General features: G+C 37.5%; 3 protein-coding genes across 3 annotated transcripts; all 3 read right to left on the bottom strand.

Moving 5' to 3' along the window:
* Window positions 1-895: 895 nt before the first annotated feature.
* On the bottom strand, window positions 896-1,813 carry LOC102417406 (olfactory receptor 10W1). The gene has a single exon (XM_006092031.1). It carries the CDS (start codon window positions 1,811-1,813, stop codon window positions 896-898), a length of 918 nt encoding a protein of 305 aa, XP_006092093.1.
* A 6,010-nt stretch (window positions 1,814-7,823) lies between these two features.
* LOC102417095 (olfactory receptor 10Q1) lies at window positions 7,824-8,783 on the bottom strand. The gene has a single exon (XM_006092030.1). It carries the CDS (start codon window positions 8,781-8,783, stop codon window positions 7,824-7,826), a length of 960 nt encoding a protein of 319 aa, XP_006092092.1.
* Window positions 8,784-16,847: 8,064 nt separating this feature from the next.
* On the bottom strand, window positions 16,848-17,792 carry LOC106697701 (olfactory receptor 5B12). The gene has a single exon (XM_014458446.1). The coding sequence runs from the start codon at window positions 17,790-17,792 to the stop codon at window positions 16,848-16,850; it is 945 nt and encodes a 314-aa protein (XP_014313932.1).
* Between the last annotated feature and the right edge of the window lie 4,598 nt (window positions 17,793-22,390).

Here is a 22,390-nt window from a genome sequence, read left to right as displayed (position 1 = left end):
TCTACCCTTTTATATGGTTTCTTGGAAGAGTAATGCCTGGCATATTTAAATGCTCAAAATTTACTGAATAAATGAATAAATACAAGAATAGCCACAAAGAAAAAAATTCCTTCATACAATCATTGTTTAGCAAATACCTTATTTTGGGGAAATTAGATTGTTAACATATCTTTTTCTGATTGTTCTCTGTTTGTCACAACTCTCAAGGTCCTTCTCTTCTCCGCCCTGTTTAAAAAGGCTAGCTTCTGATAACTGAATCATTCAGTCTCCCTTGCCCTCTTGCTTCCAGTTGGATTTGGCCAATGGGAGACAGGGCAAGAGATGGGAGGAAACAAGCAGAGAGAGGTTGGGTAGTTATCTCCCTGTATCTCTTTGCATGGTCATAGTTTTGCCAATAGTTGGCTTTTTTATTTTTCTAAAGTCACAGTTCTGATCAAGTGTTTTCTCTTGATAGATGTAGCTTTCAATGATCTCCAATAATACTGTACCTTCTTTTCGCCTGTGGAGTCTAGGGGTTATAATGGCCCCCTGCTATTGCTAGTATGTAAGAGTGCTGCCACCTCTTATTAGTTCCCACTCACATACCTCTGCATATAATCTCTTTATTACATTTTAAAAATTAAAATCTACTGAATGACATATCTGCTTCCAGTTGATACCTGAGATGCAGTCTTATAGTTGTCACTTTCTATTATGTTATGCTCATTTGTTAATTTTTGTTTTCTAGAAGAAAAATTACCGAGTCTACTAAAATGGTAGAAACATTTTCAAGGTCTCTGGTACCCATAGCTAAACAGTATCCAGACAATTTATACTATTTTTAAAGGTCAGTTTTAACATCAACTGAGAGAAATCTTAGTTGTATGGGGATTTGCCTGATAGGTTGTACTCTCCCCTAGTTTATCTGAGAGAGACAACTCCTGGTAAGAACTCTCCCTATGGCTCCCTTCATCTCACTATTCCTCAGAGTATAGATAAGTGGGTTGAGCAGTGGGGTTCCTAATGTGTACACCAGTGAGATGAACTGATCTTGTTTGGGGGAGTAGCTGGAGCTGGGGCGGAGGTACATGAAGGCGCAACAGCCATACTGCAGCAGGACCACAGTGAGGTGGGCGGAGCAGGTGGAGAAGGCCCGGTGGCGGCCAGCTGCTGAATGGATCTTGAGCACGGCAGCCACAATGAAGCTGTAGGAGGTGGCGATGAGGAGGAAAGGCACGGCGATGGCTAGTGTGGCCGCCACCAGCACTGACTGCTCATGGATGTGGCTACTGGCACAAACAAGGCGCATCACCGGTGGCACATCACAAAAGAAGTGATCGATACCCCGAGTCTGGCAGAATGGCAGAGAGAAGATGAAGGCCACCAGCTGTAAGGACAGGACCAAGCCGATGACCACGGAAGCTACAACCAAGCGAACACAAAGAGCTAAAGTCATGATGAGAGGGTACCGCAAGGGATGGCAGATAGCAACATAACGATCATAGGCCATCACAGCCAAGAGGAAGCAATCGGTACTGCCAAGTCCGATGAAGAACACCATCTGAGTGGCGCAGCTCAGGAGGGTGATGGTTTTCTCTGACTGTAGGATGTTGGCCAGAATGTGAGGCACCACCACTGCAGTGTAGCATATTTCTACTCCCGAGAGGCTGCCCAGGAAATAGTACATGGGTGTGTGGAGGCGGACTTCTGTCTGGATGGCCACCACAATGAGGACATTCCCACTGATGATCAATGTATATACCAGGCTGACTCCAAGGAAGGACAAGGCACCCAGCTCAGGGTGAGAGGGATAAGCCAGGAACACAAACTCCATCAACACTGAGCGATTTCCCCAGGTCATTGAGCTAACAGGCTTTGTCTGTCATGAGTTACAAGAACAGAAGAAATAATCAAACTGACAATATATTAGTTCACACCATGAGCCATGATGTAATCTCACCAGAGTTGGAGTTACAAACTAGAAGAATCAGGATTAATTTTTAAAAATGTATCTTTATTATTGGAAGTATTACAGATTCCCCTCCTCCATTACCCTCTTCTACCCCCCACCCCCCTACAGGATTAATTTTTTAATTTCCTTTTTACAACACTCTTCACAACATAAAAATCTACAACTTAATTTCTAACTGCCAAAAGTTGGGCTAAATTATGTAGGATTTTTTTGAGGAAAAGAGGCAGAAGAAGTTTGTGGAATTCAAAGCCATTTTCAGTACAAGTGAAATAAAAATTAAATACTTTCAGTAAATCCATAAGACAGTGTCAAGAAATTCTTGATAGCAGGAGTCATTAAGGTGAGAGTGGGGACCTTCCTTTCTTCCTTCCTCCCTTCCTTCCTTCCTTCCTTCCTTCCTTCCTTCCTTCCTTCCTTCCTTCCTTCCTTCCTTCCTCCCTTCTTCCTTTCCTTTCTCCTTCCCTCCCTCCCTCCTTCCTTCCTTCCAAACAAAAGAAGTGTGGGACTTGAAGGAAACACAGTGTTATTATAGCACTCATCCTGGCTTGTCGCAAGATGAGAAATATGTGCTCATAAGCTATTGCAGATCTAAGAATCCCTTCTGTGAATTAGGGGATGAATAGGAAAGACAAAGCCAGTCTTCATTTATTTTTCTTCTCTACTAAGGAGCTAATTTGAAGTCCAGAAAAAAATGATTCAGCTTCCTTGGAAACCTTCTAATGAAGATATATAACTCTCACAGGGCATCCATTCTACTTTTCAATGACCAACTCATATTAAAGAAGGTAGAAAATAGGCATCATGTGACCTTGTTTCAACTTTCCCACTTTTAATATTATTTTTATGAGGTTTGAAAAAAAGTCTTAATCCAGAATTATAACTTGCAGTAAAAAATCATTCACAAAACCCCACTTGCTGTCACAAGCATAGGGAGAAATGTGATTAGTCACTGTCCTTAATATTAAGAGTACTGTAGGCATGAACGGCTGGGTCTCTGTTGTTTTTCCACAGTTAACAAGTAGAATCCATTTAATCCATTCTTTTTTCCTCTTCTGAACTTCAATAATATTTTGAATTATTTCTAATGTCACTGAGCATATTTAAAATTATATTACAACATACAGAGGAGGGGCAGTGTATCAGTGTTGAAACTAAATGATGTGGCTTGAAAAATGGGGACAATAATTATGCTTAGTTCTGAGGGTTGTTGTGAGGATTAAATGAGATTATAATATAAAGTATCTACCGTAATGCCTAGCCCATAGTAACAGCAACCTAATAACAGGTAGCCAAGATTATTATTTGTAAATTCAAAGGCAGCCATCCTCTCTTATTTATATTTCCCCCCTATATCACCAAACCTAATGTGCAAATTATGGACATTTAATAAATAAATGTCATATGTATAACTATATCGTAAAATATGTAATTTACACCTTTTCATTTTCTCTTCTTTACTTTTAAGATTATTAAGAGGCCTTATAGAAAGCAACTTAGCATCCAATCCTTGGGCTGCACTGTGGAAAAAAATCCCATCACTCATTAACATAACATATATAATTTAATTATATGTATAATTAAAGCTGTGAATAAGTGCTGTAACAAAAAAATAGTGTGTTGTAAGGTTGTACAACATGGGACTCTGACATAGTTTGTGACTAAGGATACTGAAAAAGCTTCCAAGAAGAAGTGATGTTAAGTTTAGTTCTGAAAAATGGAAATTAACTATGAGAAGAGAGATAGAGTAATGGGGTCCTTATTCTGGATAGAAAAATAGTGCTTTTTATGATTCTGAGAGAGTGACACATATCAACATAAAATCAACTTGTTATTCTAAGTTGTTAGTAAATATGTTGAATAGAACAGAGACAGGGCCAGACAGCTCTTCGGTGTCATATCCAGGAATCTTCCCCAGGCTGGCATCTGTTCATGATTCCAAGCCCATCTCATGCTTCCAAGTCGCCTCCCACAATATATCCTCATCTTCTTTCTTACCTCTACAGCCAGACCAGCCCCAGTTGGCAAGAATGTGATGAGAAACATCATCCTTGTTTATTCTGGAAATAAGAGAGTCTGGGCTGCAGCAGCTTGTCCAATTCTCTAGTTAGCATTTTGTAAAAAAAGGGAATTAGTGGATTCAGCAATAACAGACCCAAGGTAGCATCTCAATTTATTACTAATAGCTTTGTTGCCTGAGCAGATCATCTCAAATTAATTTCTCTTCCAGAGTGTTTGAAAGATGTAAACAACAATATTTAATGGAGTTGTGATGAGATTAAATGAGCTAATGTATTTAGAACACTTGGTTTGATGTATGAAACCTATTAAGTTACATAATAAATGTTAATTCTTCCCTCCTTTCTTTGACTCTTTTAAGGGGATGATATTATTAATATCTGCTTCATGGCAGAGGATAAATAAGATATCTTATGCAAGAAGAGTTTCCATTTATCCTTAAACAGTATCATAATTTATTTTAGTCATTCCCTCAACCTTTCTTACCTTTTAAAAAAATATTCAAATCAGTATTATGCTCATTGTTTGAAAATGGGGATTATTACCTTTTTAATCAGAAGACTAGACCTTCCAAGTGAATTAATAGAAACACTGTAAGTCATGGGCTGAGCTGGTTCTGAAATCCTAGAATCTCCACTTGTAAAGCCCATTACGTGCTTTTCTAGCCCAGCATCAGCAAGTGCCTAGTATGTTGTAAGGAAGTAAAAAAACTTACTCTTACCTTTGGCATGAGAAGAAAGAGAAGTATACCAAACCAACCTTCTCAGTTGTATTCTAAAAGACAGGACCTAGTAAGTGATATCTGACTGCTCTGTTGGATATATTTAAAGAAGGAACATGAGCCTGGAGAGACTATTCAGAGAACTGAAATTTTATGTAAACTTCCTAAATGAAAAGCAATGGAAGGAGTCAATTACTTTGCTATCTAGGGTCTTATCTCATAGGTTCCATCTCCCAGAAGAAGGTAGTGTAGTAATTGCTGATCTCCTCCCATGGTAGCAGATAGATAATTAGTCCAAACTAAAACCATCCCTACACTTGGTGTTCCTTGTCAATAGATGATCTGGGGGATGCTTGTCAAAGTAAAGGCCAGTATTAAACCCTTTAGTGACATTATCGGTGCTTGGCATAATTTCCTGAGAAATATGAAGTTCCCTAATCAAGGTCACCCGAGACTCCTGTTTCAAGGAGTTTATTCCCACCAGATTGTCATAGCCGGGTTTAGCCTAAGTCCCATCCTGGAGAACTGAGACTATATTTTTATATGGTTTCAATGGGACTTAGAGTAGTGTATACTTAATAGCACCTCAATCGCCATGGCCGGTTTGGCTCAGTGGATAGAGTGTCAGCCTGCGGACTCAAGGGTCCCAGGTTCGATTCCGGTCAAGGGCATGTACCTTGGTTGCGGGCACATCCCCAGTAGGGGGTGTGCAGGAGGTGGCTGATCGATGTTTCTCTCTCTCATCGATGTTTCTGACTCTCTATCTCTCTCCCTTCCTCTCTGTAAAAAATCAATAAAATATATTTTAAAGAAAAAAAAATAGCACCTCAATGAATATTTATCAAATGTTTTATATTTTCGATGGCATCTTTCCTTGCTTGAATCTCTTTGAGTAGAGACACTCTTATAGGTCTTAGCAAATTTGCTTATTCCTTGAAAAAATATTGGTTGGTCATGTGTATATAAATTTTTATAAGTTTGTGAGTGAATATATGCTCCCATGTGCCCCATTTACTCAAAGACAGTCCTCTGTGTGGGTCTAGACTAGAGTGATTAATGTAGCTCTTTGGTGTGTGTGTGTGTGTGTGTGTGTGTGTGTGTGTGTGTGTGTAGGATAGTCAGATGCCAACAGCCTGGCAGGGTTAAGCAGTAACATCTAGATTGGTGTTTGACTGATTCTGAACTGACACTAATTGCAGACATCCAAATGTCACTGTAGTTCTCCAGTCAGAATAGGTGCTTAAGGATGCCATGTAATCAGTGGAGTTTTCAGCTTAGATTCATCTTACAGAATTCTGCATAATTGCACTTACCCTGGATGAAGATTTACCTTCCCTGCACACAAAGCTTCTGCCAAAACTACAGACTTACGGAATGTTTTGTTAGTCATGGTATTCCATAAAGCACTATTTATGCTTAAGGAACTCACTTTATAGCAAATGAAGTACATAAATGAGTTCATACTCATGGAATTCACTGGTCTTAGCATATTCACCATCCTGAAGCCATCTGGCTCAATGGAATCGGTGAATGGCCCCTTGAAGACTGCTAAAATACTGTAACTTAGGGAATGAAGAATTGGGTCACATCACCAGGCAAAGAACCATAATAAGCTGTGGAACTTCCTGAGGACAAAGAGAATATGGAATGGGCATTGGAAAAAGAGATTATAAATACCAGTTTTGACCATATGAGCAGTTGCAGAAATGAAGACTAAATGTTACATGCATTTCTTTATTTTCATAAAAATGTTTTTACGTATGTATGTTTTCTTCCCTCTCTTATCCTCCTACTGTATAACATAATATAGACTTTGCATTATAGTATTTAAATATTGTTAACTCTACAGCATAGCATTTAAGTTACAGAATATAAAGTAGAAGGGTGAACATCACCCAAGGACTTTGCATACTCTTCTGGGGATAGGGTTAATATTTTCTGAGTTATATGTAGGATAATTATACCAGGTTAGGCAGAAGTATGACTTTGTTATTGTCTTGATTAGAGATTAAATATGGTTTATGAGTATGGATGCCAAGCTGACAAAGGGTAGATTATGATGGTTAATTTTATGTCAACTTGCTAGGCTATATATGGTGTCCAGTTGTTTAGTAAAACACCTGTCAAAATGCTGCTGTCAAGGTGGTTTTTGGATGTGATTAACATATAAATCAGTAGACTTCGTGTAAAGCAGTCTACCAACACAATGTGCATGGGCCTTATTTTTTAGGTCTCAAGGGAAAAAAACAAGATGCCCAGAAACGGAAGGGCTTTCTCTTTCAGAATGCCTTTGGACTTAAGACTGCAGCATTGATGCCTGCTGGAATTTCCAGCCTGCTAACCTGGGCTGGATATTTTTGACTTGCCAGACTCCATAATCACATGAGCCCAATCCATACTATAAATCTCTCCCTTTGCATCTGTACATCCTGTTGGCTCTGTTTCTCTGGAGATCCCTGACTAATGCACAGGATGACCTCTAGAAAGTGTGACCATGGCACTTAATGACCCACTCTTATTTTCTGACAACTTAGGAGTCTTAGGTTAGAAATCTGGCATTTTCCCTCAACACATATTAACTCTGAGAGCAAATGGACTGCTCCACCATTTCCGACCTACTTGCACATGCCTGCATTAAATGTGAGAGCATAGATTAGACCAGCACACAGGGACCATTGTTACATGCAAAAGAGGTTCAATGAAAGAAACAGGTAAATTGACCAGATGGTTATTTGTCACCGTTTAAAGGCAAATACAAGAATAAGGCACATTAGATTGAGTGAAATGTCTTTATGAACATTTCTCATCCAAATCAGAGTTCAAGGACTCAATACCATTGCTTCTCAGGAGAAAACTTTAAAAGTAATGAACTTGCTTCAAAGGAAATGTAAATTTTTAGTTTGGGGCTAAGTGAACAATAGCAGCCTATAGTATTCCTGTTCAGTTTTCAGAGGTTTAAAGTTCAGAGAACCTAAAAAAAAAAAAGAGAGAGAGAGACAGAGAGAGCAAACTGTAGCAACTACATGTATTAGGAAAAAATAATTAATGTAAATCAAAATTGTGGGGAAATAAATGTAACTATGGCATTTGTATGTAGGAGTTTCATTGTTGTCACATCCTTCAAGTTCTAACTCTTCAGAGAGCTTCAGCTGTTCCTTTGCTACTGATGGCCTTTTTCAGGGCAACTTTGACATCCTTGTTCCTAAGGGTGTAAATCAGGGGGTTGAGTAAGGGGGTGACAAAAGTGTAAATGAGGGCAAATTGGCGATCCTCATCCACAGAAGAGCTAGATTGAGGGCGCAGGTAGACCAAGGCACAGAAGCCATACTGTAGCAAGACCACGGTGAGGTGGGAAGAGCAGGTGGAGAAGGCCCGGCGGCGGCCCTCAGCAGAACGGATGCTCAGGATGGCCATGGTGATGAACACATAGGAGACAGAAATAAGGATGAAAGGGACAGTCAGCACGAGGATGCTCACGACATAGAGGACGGCCTGGTGCACATGGATGTCAGCGCAGGCCAGCCTCAGGACCGGAGGCACATCACAGAGGAAGTGGTTGATTTCCCGGAGGTGTCCACAGAAGGGCAAGGTGAAGATTAAAGATGTGAGCTGCAGGGACAGGTAGAGCGCCAGGCCCACGGCACAGCCCACCATCTGGATGCACAGCTTCTGGGTCATGATGAGGGTGTAGTGCAGTGGGTGGCAGATGGCCACATAGCGATCATATGCCATGATTGCCAAGAGAAAACAGTCAGCACCACCAAGAGTGAGAAAAAAGAACATTTGGGCCCCGCAGCCAGCCAGAGAAATGGGCTTCCGGGCTCCAAAGATGTTGGAAAGCATCAAGGGCACCACCACGGTGGTGTAGCAGATCTCTATGAAGGACAAGTTGGACAGGAAGAAATACATTGGGGTGCGCAGGGAGCTGTGTGTGCACACTGCCCAGATGATGGCTGTGTTGCCACAAAGGATCATCAGGTAGAGGAGGAGGAAGAGGACGAAGAGAAGGGCCTGGAATTCAGGAACAGCAGTGAATACTCGGAACACAAACTCAGTGGGGCCCGACTGGTTGAGGACAGGGCTCCTAGCAAACATGTCTCCTGCAAAAAAGAACAGAAAGTGCTGAATCTTCCTTTGCTGAGTTCATCTATTGCCTGAGGAAAATAAAGATTTTTACGTTTTGTTTCTGATATGGAAATTGCCTTATTGTGATCGAGATTCTAATTGTAATAAAAGATATGAATAATAATCCTTAGGATGATTCATATGTATGTTCCTGAAGAAAAAAAGACTTAAAATAACTTTAAACATCAGCCCTTCAGTATTCATCCATAGGTGCTAGCTCTTTGCTTTTGTAAAAGATTTATTTATATATATATTATTGTAGACATTTATTTTATAGATTACATTTTGAATTATAAAAATCTTCATGTTATTCTGGATGTTTTGGTCTCATAGAGGACTGGGAACACATCTTTATTCCAAAGTACCACTTATATTTGACATATGCCACATATATTTTCCCTTACTGAAGTATTTTCTGTAAGATTTCAATTGTCAACTCAAATTTTAGAGTTCAAATATACTGGCAGGTAAGCATTGGATATATGGTAGGTAGAAACAAGAGTGGAGCTAGCTGAGATAAGGAAAGATGATGAGGAAACTAGAAATTTCCTAGAAGGGAAAAAAGAAAAGTAACCATTTTTCACAAAGTCACTACTTTCTGATAGATTTATATTTAAAAAATATTTTTTATGATAAAAAAATTCAGGAGATGGTGGACCACTATTCAAAATGTTTTAAGGGAAAAAAAAGTCCTGATTAAGAGTTTCTATCCAATCCAGTTGTCATCCATGTATTATAACATGAAAAACTTTTAAAAAAATTGTAATAGTTCTGGAATTATATTGTCTACATCCATGCTGAAACATTAACTCAATAACTCAAATAATTACTTAAAAAAGTAAACATAAAAATTGTTGGGTATTTTGTGATACAAAAGAAAATAAAACACAGTAAAACACAGTTATGTCTAAATAAGTATTTCAAATATTGTTTTAAAAAAACAGAAATTTCAAATAGAATTCTTGAAAAACTTATTATGGAAAATAATTTTTAAAATATTTTTTTATTTATTTCATAAGAGAAGGAAAAGGGATAGAGATATAAAAATATTAATGATGAGAGAGAATCATTGATCTGCTGCCTCCTGCACACTTCACACTGGGGATTGAGCCCAAAACTCGGGGATGTGCCCTGACTGGGAAGCGAACCGTAACCTCCTGGTTCATAGGTTGATGCTCAACCACTGAGCCACACTGGTTGGGCTAATATTAAACTAAATCTACAATCATAACTTTTATAAAAATATGAGAAATGGATAATAGAAAGGCAAGATAGGTAATATTGTGCTAGTTCCCTCAAACTACATAAATAATAATTCAGTATAAACCTAATTATTATTTAGATGTGAATACTTCACGTTTTTAATTTTTATATTCCTTAACATTTAATGTTAATCACTTTAAGCACAAAGAGAATGTATTTTTCCAAATGTATATCATATAAATATCTTTCCCAAAAATTAAAGAGAAAAAACACAAGAGAATGAAGTTATAGTTTTTAAAAAAAAGAACAAAATGAATAAAGAATTATATAGAACAAAAATCTTTGTTTTGTTTTTTATTAAATTTATGAGATGACATTGGATAATAAGATTGTGCACCCTTTGATAGCTTAGTTGTTCACATGAAAAAACAAATATTTTTTTTATTTAAAAAGATTTAAAAAAATCAAATTCTAGGCCACTAGCCAAATAATTGAAGTTATCCTAGAAAGGTGCTAATAATTAAGTTATATGACTATTTTGGCCAGACCCCAAGTTCTTGTTTTATTATTTTTATTATTTTAGTTTTTAATTTAGAACTTTGCTTAAATTGTCTTTATTTATATTGAATTTATTGGGGTGACATTGGTTAATAAAATTATATAGGTTTCAGGTGTACAATTCTATAATACATCATCTGTATATTGTATTGTGTGTTCACCACCCCAAGTCAAGCATCCTTCCATCACCAGTTATCTCTCCTATACTCTCTTTTACCTCCACCCACCAACCTTTCCCTCTGGTAATCCCATACTGTTTTCTGTCTGTGAGGTCTTCTTTTTCCTTTCCTTTCCTTTTCCTTTCCCTTTCCCTTTCCCCTTTCCTTTCCTTTCCTTTCCTTTCCTTTCCTTTCCTTTCCTTTCCTTTCCTTTCCTTTCCTTTCCTTTCCTTTCCTTTCCTTTCCTTTCCCTTTCTTTTTTTGCTTAATCTCTTCACCTTCTTACCCAGTCTCCTAGGCCCCCTCCCTTCTGACAATTGTCAGAAGCAGGATAAAACATATCAGTTAGGACAATTAATATAGATTGACATATACCTCTATTAAAATATAAAGTCTTTGTTCAGATTGAGTTAAAAAACAAAGATATTTTTAAGAGGCAAAAAATACAGTGTCATATAAAAACTATTACTCCTTTTATCCAAACATTTTCTGGAAATTCTAGAACATAACATCAACCAAAAAAGATGAGACAACTAATTGCTCCTATGAAAGCCCCAAGGCAGCCAACTGAGAAGTTTTTAGAAATAACAAGGAACATTTTTAAGAAGACCAATAGTTAACTAATTTGTTTTAACCACCTTGTTTTCTTTCCCTCTATAAACCGCCCTGTGGGTGTCCACTCCACACTGAACTCCTCTACATCTGGATTCTTGTATTTCTTCCAGTTGAGGTTTCTGTTTACCAAGTCAATTGTGTTTGTTGATGCACCTGATATTATTAAAGTTACTAGAAGTGTATAAAATATGGAATTGTGAATGTGAAAAAGTGAGTTGCAAACAAATAATAATTTACTGATCAATTTGCTAAGACAGACAGAACTGCTATATATGTTTGAGGGGAAAATCATAAAAAACGATGTAGCATATATTTTTTCACAAATGTCTTTACATATTTATTCTATGTTAAAGACATTGATATTGCAAATTGAGGCAATGATTTGTGAGTATGGTTCATGCAAGAAACAATTCAGTTTGCAATAATCCATCAACAAAAAGCACTCACAGACCTGGCTGGTATAGATCAATTGGTTGAGCATCATCCCATGAATCTAAAGGTCACGGTTTGATTCCCAGTCAAGGCACATGCCTGGACTGTGGACTCGATCCAGGGTGTGCAGGAGGCAGCTAATAGATGTTTCCCTCTCATCAATGATTTTATCTCTCTCTTCATTTCTCTGACATAAATAAAAACATATTAAAAAATAAAAGAAAAAAGCACACAGAAAAAGTTTGGTGAAATATCAGAAGTCTAGAGGTAAAATGTGCAAATATATGTTTTAAGTTGAATGAAGATTTTAAGGAATACATACAGTTTAAAATTAATTTTCTTATAACTGCCTTTTTAATGAACCAATCAAGCACTGGATCTAATTGCTTTGGATGAAAGGGCTTTTACTTTACATAAAACACAATAGTTTTTTTTTCCATACAAGCAATAACTACTTAGAACACTCAAAACCCAATAGTCACACAAATATAAGATCAATATATGTAATATAGTAGCAAGACAAATTTAAGACATGTAATATTAAAACAAATTCATGGTGATCATTATGGCTTTATAAAAAATGGGAATTAAAAATAAAGTAAAAAAAATATTCTTAGCTCAAGAGCCATACAAAAAGAGTCTGAATTTGGTCTGCAAGTCTTGTTTGACTTCCCTTGCTCTGAAGTATTATACACAGTCAGTTAAGATCAACTAGGAAAAGAATAACCAATTAATTTTTGAAAGAGCTCTGAAGATGATTTCTTACCTCTTGTAATTTACTTCATTCTATCAGCCATCAAAGAAAATTCATACAGACAAAACAATTTTTTTTGAAATGCTAACAGTTTCTGCCACAGATGATTAAGGGAGCTCTCCTGACGTGCTTTCTGCCCCTATGTATCCTGTTCTTTAAGGATGAAATGAAATAAGAATACATGGGCTTCAGATGTGCACAATCCCCTAGAAATAAAAAGTGGCAGATAGGTGATGTCTTCGTAATATTTAGATGTGGGTGGGAAAGAGTGTGCCGGGGTTCAGGAAAAGAGTCAAATGTTAGAATGTCTTCCTTAGGATAGGACAAAAATAAAGAGGGATAGCAAGAAATCATCCTATGCCAGAATCGTGCATGGGAGGACCAGGCTCATCTTTTGCATTCTCCTCTTTATTCTTGAGACCATTCTTGCCTGATTTAGCCAGACAATTTAGTGACCTATAGCATGTCTTAAAATAATGGGTCCCAAAGAGGAGGAGTTTCCCCAATGGTCTTTCTTAAAACAAATCCAACTAAAATCATATTTGGAAAAAATTTCCTGAGTTGATCAACTGTGGCGAAGTTAATAGGCAAGTTTCCACGTGTTGCTCACAAATAACTGCTGTCTAGGGACACAGGATGGTGTCCTCATTCCTATCTATACTGATAGGGACCTCGGGATGTTCTGTTCTGGCAAACCTAACCAGTGAAATGTTCATGACAAGTCAGGGCTCACAGAAGGCCTAAAGTGCACTAAAATGAGCCCACTTAGGAAAATTAGAGGTGTCACAAATGATTGGATTAGATGATGTTCATGGTCCCTTTTAACCTCAAAACTCTGTATTGTAATTTCTACTTCCTTTCTCTTAGATTGGACTTATGTCCCATTTATCACTTTTAGCTTTCTCTTTCCCCTGTCAGTCATATTTATATTTCTTTCTGCTGAACCCTGCCCTAATCCTACTAATTTCTATGATGATAACTGTATTTTTAACTCTCACCCAACCAGGTTGTTTTATTTACTCTTCTTTTATTTACTTCCCTTCAATTTCATGTACTGTTTTACCCCTGATTCTGCTAAAAGAATTTCTATTTTCAACCTCTCCATTTAATCCTGTAATTTCTTGAAAACCTTTCATCTAAGGATTATCAGAGGTTTTTATGTATTAGTCTACATATATATTATATAACAACAACAACACATTAACTTGACTATTTATTTATTTACTTAAATATGTTTTATTGATTTTACTGAGAGGAAGGGAGAGGGATTGAGAGTTAGAAACATCGATAAGAGAGAAACATCAATCAGCTGCCTCCTGCACGCCCCCTACTGTGGATGTGCTCGCAACCAAGGTACATGCCCTTGACCCAAATCAAACCTGGAACCCTCCAGTTCGCAGGCCGACGCTCTACCCACTGAGCCAAACCCGTTAGGGCTTGACTATTTTTTTATTACCGTGGTCAGTTGAGAGAGCCTTCCTTTGACTTAGGAACAATATTAGATGACTCATCTATGAAGCAAGTGCACAGAAATTAAGCACATTAATGGAACCACAGTTTCTTCAAAATAATAGATACTTTACAATATCCCTAATTCTTTAAACATGACATAATTATGTCCACCAGCAATTACAAGGACCAAATTGTCTTGTTTGGTAGTGTGAAATTTACCTATGGTCAGTGATCTATACAAAATAGCCCAGAATGTGTAGTATTTATGATAGACCAAAATTCACTGTTAGCACTCTAGAGAAATTTTGAACCATAAAACTAGATAAAATCCTCTTGAAAGTGAGATGTGTGGTATTTGACCCTCCTAAAAGTCAATGTTCATTGAGCATATGAATTTTCCAGTTTAGTTTCTTTATCTAGGTGAAGCTCCTAGAAACTTCTAGAAAACAGAAATGACAAGTCTTTCCAGATAACATGGGCTTTGTTGTAAGTAGTGGCAGTAAAAGAGAACCTAAGGGGTCCAACCCATTTATATACTTCTGATGGTCTCAAAAACCTATGTGACCTAATGTGCTCCTATAGTTGTTAGGTGGTGAGTAATGGAGAGTCTTCAGAATATCAACATTAAAGGAGATTTTAAAACTTTCAAGAAAAATGCTAGATCAATATTATTTCAATTTTTTCATGTCTCTTTCAGACTTTCTAATGCTTTCGTAACAAAGATGCCCTGATAAGACTAGTTGTCCTTCACATATGTAATAATTTTATATATATATATATTAAAAAAGACTAGTGGTTCTTGATAAAAGAGATTTTAAAAATATGCCCACTACAGTATGTTATAGGGTCAAACAATTGTTAGCTGAACTAAAATTTTAGGCTAGTGTACCTAGGTTGCATGAGTCTGGTGGTTCTCAATGCTTTAGTATCACCAGGAGGACCTGTTAAAACACAAATATCTGGGCTGTACTCTTAGAGTTTCTGATTCTATAGGTCTGGGTGGAAGAGTTCCTATAATTAACATTTATGAAAAATTCCAGGAGATGCTGATGCTGTTGGTCTTTTAATAATGCCCTTGATCCACTGCTCTAGGATAACAGTTCTCAAAGTGTGGTCTCCACACCAACTCCATCTGGAATGCAGGGGAAGTTTAAGCATTAGACAGTCTTCCTTACCCAGACTCTCTTATATGAACTTTATCTATTAGAACTCAGGTAAGGAGTAGGTATGGATATATTTTTGCCTTCTGAACTGTGTTTTTTAATCTCTGAAATTCAGAAACCAAATAAATTTTGCTTATATTATATCCCTCAACATCCAAAGTCCCCACTGGCATTCTTGCTATCTCAGCTAATGAGTGATAATTATATAGATTTCTGGGCTCCACCATGGTATACCAAATTAGATTATTTGAAATTAGATCTTAGGATTCTGCATGTCGATGGTCTCAACATAATTCTTAAGAGCATGAATGTTGGAGAACCAAGCTTCTATGCTATGTAATAAGAATCATGGAGGCAGTGCCCTTGGTGGTCCTGGATCTGTCTCTTGCTTCAACAGTATTTGGATGGAACAGACCCAGGGGCACCACTTCTTCCAGGCTCCGACCACTCTCCTGCGTCTTATCCAGTCACCACCTTCAGAAACACCTCCAGAAACAGCCAACACACCTGGTTTTTTTCTGCTTAACTCCTTATTGCTGAACAACCATGAGCTCCCAAATTCATCAGAATTATTCCACCCGGGTGGAGGTTTTGGTCAACTGCCTGGCCAACCTGCATCTGCAGGCCTCCTACACCTACCTCTCTCTGGGCTTCTATTTTGACCTTGACGATGTGGTTCTCGAGGATGTAGGCCACTTCTTTTGAGAGTTGGCGGAGAAGTGCGAGGGCGTTGAGCATCTCCTAAAGTTGCAAAACAAGTGTGGTGGCTGCATTCTCTTCCAGGATGTGCTGAAACCTTCTCAAGAGGAGTGGGGCAAAACTCAGGACGCCAGGAAAGCCGCCCTGGCCTTGGAGAAGAACCTGAACCAGGCCCTTTGGAGCTGCATGCCCTGGGTTCTACCCGTGCAGACCCTTATCTCTGTGACTTCCTGGAGAACCACTTCCTGGGTGAGGAGGTGAAACTGATCAAGAAGATGGGTGACACCTGACTAACATCTGCAGGTTGGCGGGCCCCCAGGCTGGGCTGAGCGAGTATCTCTTAGAAAGGCTCACCCTCAAGCATGACTAGGAGCCTTTGGAGCCCAGAGGCCTTTCAGAGGCCCCTCTGCATTCAATATTATTTCAATTTATTGGGCATATTTTTAAAATCTCTTTTATCAAGAACTAGCCTTTTTTTACTTGAGCCTCTTCCTGAAACTACTAGTCACTCTTTTAACCACCCTGGAGCCCTCTTCCATGCATTGAACCAAATGAAACAAATAAAGCTTTTTGCAGAAAAAAAGAATCATGAAGTTCTTTCAAATTTTAGTAATTGAAAATATAACTTTGATGTCATATACTTAGAAGGTTTACCTACAAAGCATTTCAGACTAATAGAGTGATATAGTGTAAGATTTGATAATATCTAGGATTATAATCTTGATCTTAAGTTAGAAGTAATATTGAATTTCTGGGAAAATGCATCCAACATTTCTCCTACCTAGTCATATTCCCAAAACATGAATAGAATCAATCTCATTTGGAGGGAACTGCTCAGAAAAATTGAAGAAAAAAATATACTGTCTCATCCAGCTTTATTTGTGAAACAAGGAAATAAAGGCTTACTTCTCTTTTAAAAAATAAATAATATAAATTCAAAAAATATTTATAGACACTAGAAATCTATTAGAAGTTTCAATGGTTTGCATGCCATTTCTAGTTAGTAGGCCAAGCCCAATGCAGACTTTGCTTTTCCAATCACTTTCTTGAATGCACTCTTGACCTCTTTGTTTCTTAGGCTATAGACCAGAGGGTTCAGCATGGGGATGATCATGGTGTAGAATATGGATGCCATTTTGTCTGTGTCCATGGAATGACTAGAATTTGGCTGTAAGTACATGAACATGATTGTCCCATAGAAAATGGAAACAGTTGTTAGGTGGGACACACAGGTGGAGAAGGCTTTCTTCTGTCCCTCAGTTGAGTGCATCCTCAGGATAGCAATAAAAATGAACAAGTAAGAGTTCAAGATAACCAAGAGAGTAAAAAAGACATTGAACGCTGCCAATGTGAAGAGTACAGTCTCATTTGTGTTAATATCAGAACAAGAGAGAGCCAGCAATGGAGGAATATCACAGAAAAAGTGATTAACAATATTGGAATGACAGAAGGAGAGGTGGAAAGTGAAGACAACATGGATGCAAGATTCCAAGAGTCCACAGATGTAGGGTCCCGTGACCAGTAAGACACACACAGTATTTGTCATAGTGGTGGTATAATGCAGGGGTTTACATACTGCAACATGGCGGTCAAAGGCCATTGAGGCCAGGAGGAAACTTTCAGTGGTGGCAAAAGCTGCAAAGAAAAACATCTGGGAAGCACATGCATTGTATGATATGATCTTATCTCCTGTGAGAAACCCCATGATTACCTTGGGAGTGACAGCTGAGGCATAAACACAGTCAACCAGGGAGAGGTTACTGAGAAAAAAGTACATGGGAGTGTGGAGTTGAGAGTCCAACATAATCAACATGATCATCCCCAGGTTTCCAACCAGAGTGATAAGGTAGATGAGAGAGAAGATTATGAAGAGTGGGATCTGCATCTCTAGGGTATCTGTTAACCCCACAAGAATAAACTCAGTCACCTCTGAAATGTTCTCCATTGAAGTCATTCGGAAAACATCATGAGAAGCATCTATGATGAAATGAGTGAACACAAGATAATGCTACTTGATGATTATCATGAGAATTGAACAGAATCTCTTGTCAGATTCCTGTCAAGGTCAGGAGCCTGTGTGCAAGAAATGGAACTAAATGGTGGTTTGTGGTGGGTTGAGTGAAGTGGTTCATCTAGAAGATGTGTGGAAGGACACTGGAATGTCCCTGTTACTGGGGCCACCATACTATGACTCTGACGCACATTTCAGCTTACTGGCTATCTGGTATACTCTATTACATCAAATCACAGAACTTTTTTTCACTGCTTGCCATATCTTTCAAGCACCTTGTCTAAGATATACATAGAAAGCTTGAAGAACAGAAAGTAAAATATAAGAAACATTTTGTCAGTCATTGGTATATGATGCTGATAAGCCCTGTCAAACACATTTCCCATTTCTGAGCGATATCTCACAAGCTTGCTGATAATAGCTGAAGATACACAGTAATTTGGAGCCCTGCTTTAGGGACACCTACACTTTTATATCTAGTTCACCGGGGCTACTACTACTGGTGCTGCTATTAGACAAGGCAGAAGAAACATCATGAATAAAAGCACGAGTGGTAAACACAATTGTGTAAACAGGCAATTATAAGCAGATAGGTATTAATAATTAGTAAAATACATGGCACAGTCAAAAATCTCAATTAGGGTTTAATGTGAAAAAGTAATTGGTAGAATTGAGCCCTGAAAGAGAGAAAAAAAATGTGTCACATTATAGGTATAGTACTATCATTTAGAAGAGCCCAAGATGACTGTTTACAAGTATAATACAAGAATATACTTTTCCCCAATTGTACAGATGTGTCATTCACTCAAGAGCAATTTAGATGGAATGCTGCCTTGGAAATATTACTTACACTCTGTGAATCTGTTTCATTGTCTATGAAATACCCAGTTCATGTAATACCCAATGTATTATTATACAGAGCTGAAAACATGAAATGAAATGACATGTGCAGCCCTCCTAACACAATGCCTGGCACATGGAATGCTAGTTCTCTCTTCTTCTCATTCTCCTACTCACTAATTTTGCACATAAACCAGCTCTATACCAGGAGCTTGTGTTACGTGATTCCTGACTTTTTAAGGGAGTAGATAAATGTTAACCCCCCAAAGAGATGTGCTACAATAAAAGTGTGTATAAATGTTACAAAATGATCATAAAAGTAACCAGAATATTCCAGGACACCCTACTGACAATGAGGTTACCTCCCCTGAGACTGGTTTAACAATTCTTACATGTCTGTGCTTGCTAGAGTTGCCAGAGTTGGTCCAAATGCATAAACATGTGAATCTGATTTAATTTCTTTTTGGAAAAGTTAATTTCTGTATTCTACTGATGAACCAAGAATAGGCAATGTATTAACTAAATTTATTATCTATACTATTTGTAGGTGCAAAAGGACACAAAACAACTCCTTTTGACCCAGAAAGTATCAATCTTATGGGCAGGATTGTACTATAAACACAAGGCCAATTTTAATTCTAGTTTTATTGATAATCAGCTAGATGTAGGTCTGCCACTTGGTCAGAAGTTACTTCACAAGAAGTTAATTAATAAATGAATTCATAAGCTCCTCTATATCCTTCATTGACTGCTGTCTTGCTCTGATGTGAAAATGAATATGAAAATTCGTTGACAAGCATAAAAGATACTAACATTTTACATAATTTGGAAATTAACTCCTTATCTGATGTATCATTGGCAAATATGTTCTCCCATACAATGGATTCCCTTTTCATTTTGTTGATGATTTCCTTTGCTGTGCAGAAGCTTTTTAGTTTGATGTAATAATTTTTAAAAAGATACTAGCATTTTAAAAATCAGGCAATCTAGGCCATTACTTTCATAGTCTATCTCATCTCTTCTTGGTTACTGCAAGAGACTTAGCCAACAATATTGACTATTCAAATTTTGATGTTCCTAAAGAAAATGGCTTTACATTTGAGATCCCCAAATAGATGTTGAAAGTTTTATGACCTTTGACATTCAGAAAGAGAGGTGGTATTTGCACTACTTCAACTATGGCACATTCTAAATTTTTTAAAAAATTAGGAGGTGGAATATCCCTTTGGAGTCTAACCATCACCCCAGTCATTTACATAAGACATCTGATGGTAATGAGCATGGAGATCTGGATGCTGTAAAGCAGCATATAGAGTGGAAAGAACAGCATATTAGGAGTGACAAGATGACTAGCTAACAGGGTGCCTATGGTCCCATTTAACCTTTCTGGGATATATTTCCCTCATTTGCAAAATAAAAACTGTTGGCCCTTTTAGAGCCCTTTCCCATCCTAATTGGCTATGATTGTATGTTTTCTTCATATTTACCTTTGTCGTAGGAACAGACAAATGAAGGTACAAAGGAGGAAGTATGGAAAACCTTCATGACCAGATTATAGACCAGAAGTCTGCACCCAGGAACACTCCTTCCCCACCGGTGGAGCTCTATGTAGTGGAATATAACTCAGGAGTGTGCTCTTGCAAATATCAAGGCAGAGATGACCTATCACACAAATCTCAGAGGAAGCATTTAGTGTCATACAAGTGGATATCTCAGGAGGCTCCCAATTCCGGATTGACCCTCCTAATCTGACTGGAGATATCCGAGGATAATGTGTGTATGTTTTTTTAGCTGAGAGGACATGGGAGGGGAGAGGGAAGCTTAGAGGGAAGAGCCTCCACTCATCAAATCAGCAGTGCTACAGCCAATTTAGGCCACAAAAATTAAAACTCACTAGAATCTCTGGTTTAGGTGATGTTAGGACCTGATGCAAGCTTTCTCACACCTACTTCTTTCTTAAAAGCCTAGAAATCTCTACAGAAATTTTAAAAAACAAAGTATAGCCATTTGTCTTACCACTACAGATCTGATCTTGGGATGTTTGGGGAGATTATTTTCTGTATTTTTAGAACTAAGGGAATGGATCCATTCATTCCTTTAATTTCTGACATCTGGCTTCCAGAACGGTGAGAAATAAATTCATGTTATTTTAAACTCTCAAGTGCATGGTAATCTAGTACAGAAGCCATGGCAAACTAATACAAAATCTTCGCAGTATTAAAAACTGAAGTTTTGGTCTAATTTGTCACTGTAGAATGACCTAACAGGTTTTGTTGTCTGTGTTCTGTTTTTTTTTTTTTTCTTTTTTTTACAAACAAATGAAGAGTCTTTTGCTTTACTTTCCATTATCATTTATTCATTCATCAAAATCTTTTACTGAGCCCTAACTTTTTTCTAGACATGAGTTTTTATTAGGGTACAAGTCAGAATTTGTATTCATAGAACTTTTATTTTTCCCGGGAACACAAACTAAAAAAATAAACACATGCAAATATAGATACACAATTATACATTTTGACCAAAATATGAAGGAATGATTGATAGAGTCAATATTGAGGAATTTGGCCAGTGTAAGTTTGTTCATTAACTGAATCACCATTTCATTAGACTCCCATGAGTTTTTCTATGTAATCAACATTTGACTAAATCCTGAGAATACAGACCTAAATGAGATGATGTCATTGATCTTAAAGAATTCCCTATTCAGTAGTACAGTAACTATATGTTTAATAAACCAATATAATTAATAAAATTTTTAATAGTTATGTAGAGAAAAGTGACAATATAGAGAAAGAAATGAAAAGAGATAGGGAATGAAATGGAAAGAAAAGGAAATTAAATTTTTGAGTAACTATTCTGTTTAAGCATTGTGCTATGTTTTGGCTTCATCAGTATATAATTTTGTGAGGTAGGCATTATTTTCCCTCATTGAAGCTCAGAACATTTAATTAACTTGCCCTGTATCAAAAAGCTGTATTTTTAGAACTTGGAATGGTATTCAGGTTGAAATATTTTCTGTCTCCAAGACCTGTGCTAATTTTATTTGTGCCAGCCATTTAGGTTATGATTTGGAGGTTGGTTGAGGATTCACAAATAAACCATTGTGGTATTAAGTTGTGTTAGAATAGTGTGACAGTTTTTCTCATTACATAGTCTCTCACTACTGACTTACTCCCAACAACATATAGATGGACTTATGAAAACCTTTCTTATTAGTTAGTGCAAATAGTACTAGATGTCATACAAGCAAATTCCAATATTTTAATGCCAAGGTCACATAGGTTGTTTATTAGTTATTCTATGGGTGACTCTGGACTGAGGCTTTTTCTATTTAGAGGTTTTGCCATTCTCGTGGTTTGAATCCTCTCTGGCCAAATGATGACAGAGAATAAGAGTGAGTTGAAGATCACCTGGAACATTTCGTGAGAACACTGAAAGCACATGAATTATACACATTTAATTAACAAGAACACAATCACATGGTCTCAATGAACTTCACAAAGGGTGAGAAATTGAACCTAGCTCTGTGTTCAGGTGTGAAAAGGAAATAGTTTGGAAAACAATTAACCTGTCTTTTCTATTGTACTGCTTCGATTGGCAAATATCTGTTTTACATTTCCTCCATACAGAGGTCATATTAGTCAACTCCATTAGGGCGACAACCCAAAATTCCATTAATCGTTACAGAAGTT

The sequence above is a fragment of the Myotis lucifugus genome, unplaced genomic scaffold (assembly GCF_000147115.1).
Source record: "Myotis lucifugus unplaced genomic scaffold, Myoluc2.0 scaffold_97, whole genome shotgun sequence".
In the NCBI taxonomy this organism is placed as follows: domain Eukaryota; kingdom Metazoa; phylum Chordata; class Mammalia; order Chiroptera; family Vespertilionidae; genus Myotis; species Myotis lucifugus.
The sequence above is the reverse complement of the archived record's forward strand: the minus strand, read 5'-3'. Positions and strand labels throughout refer to the sequence as shown.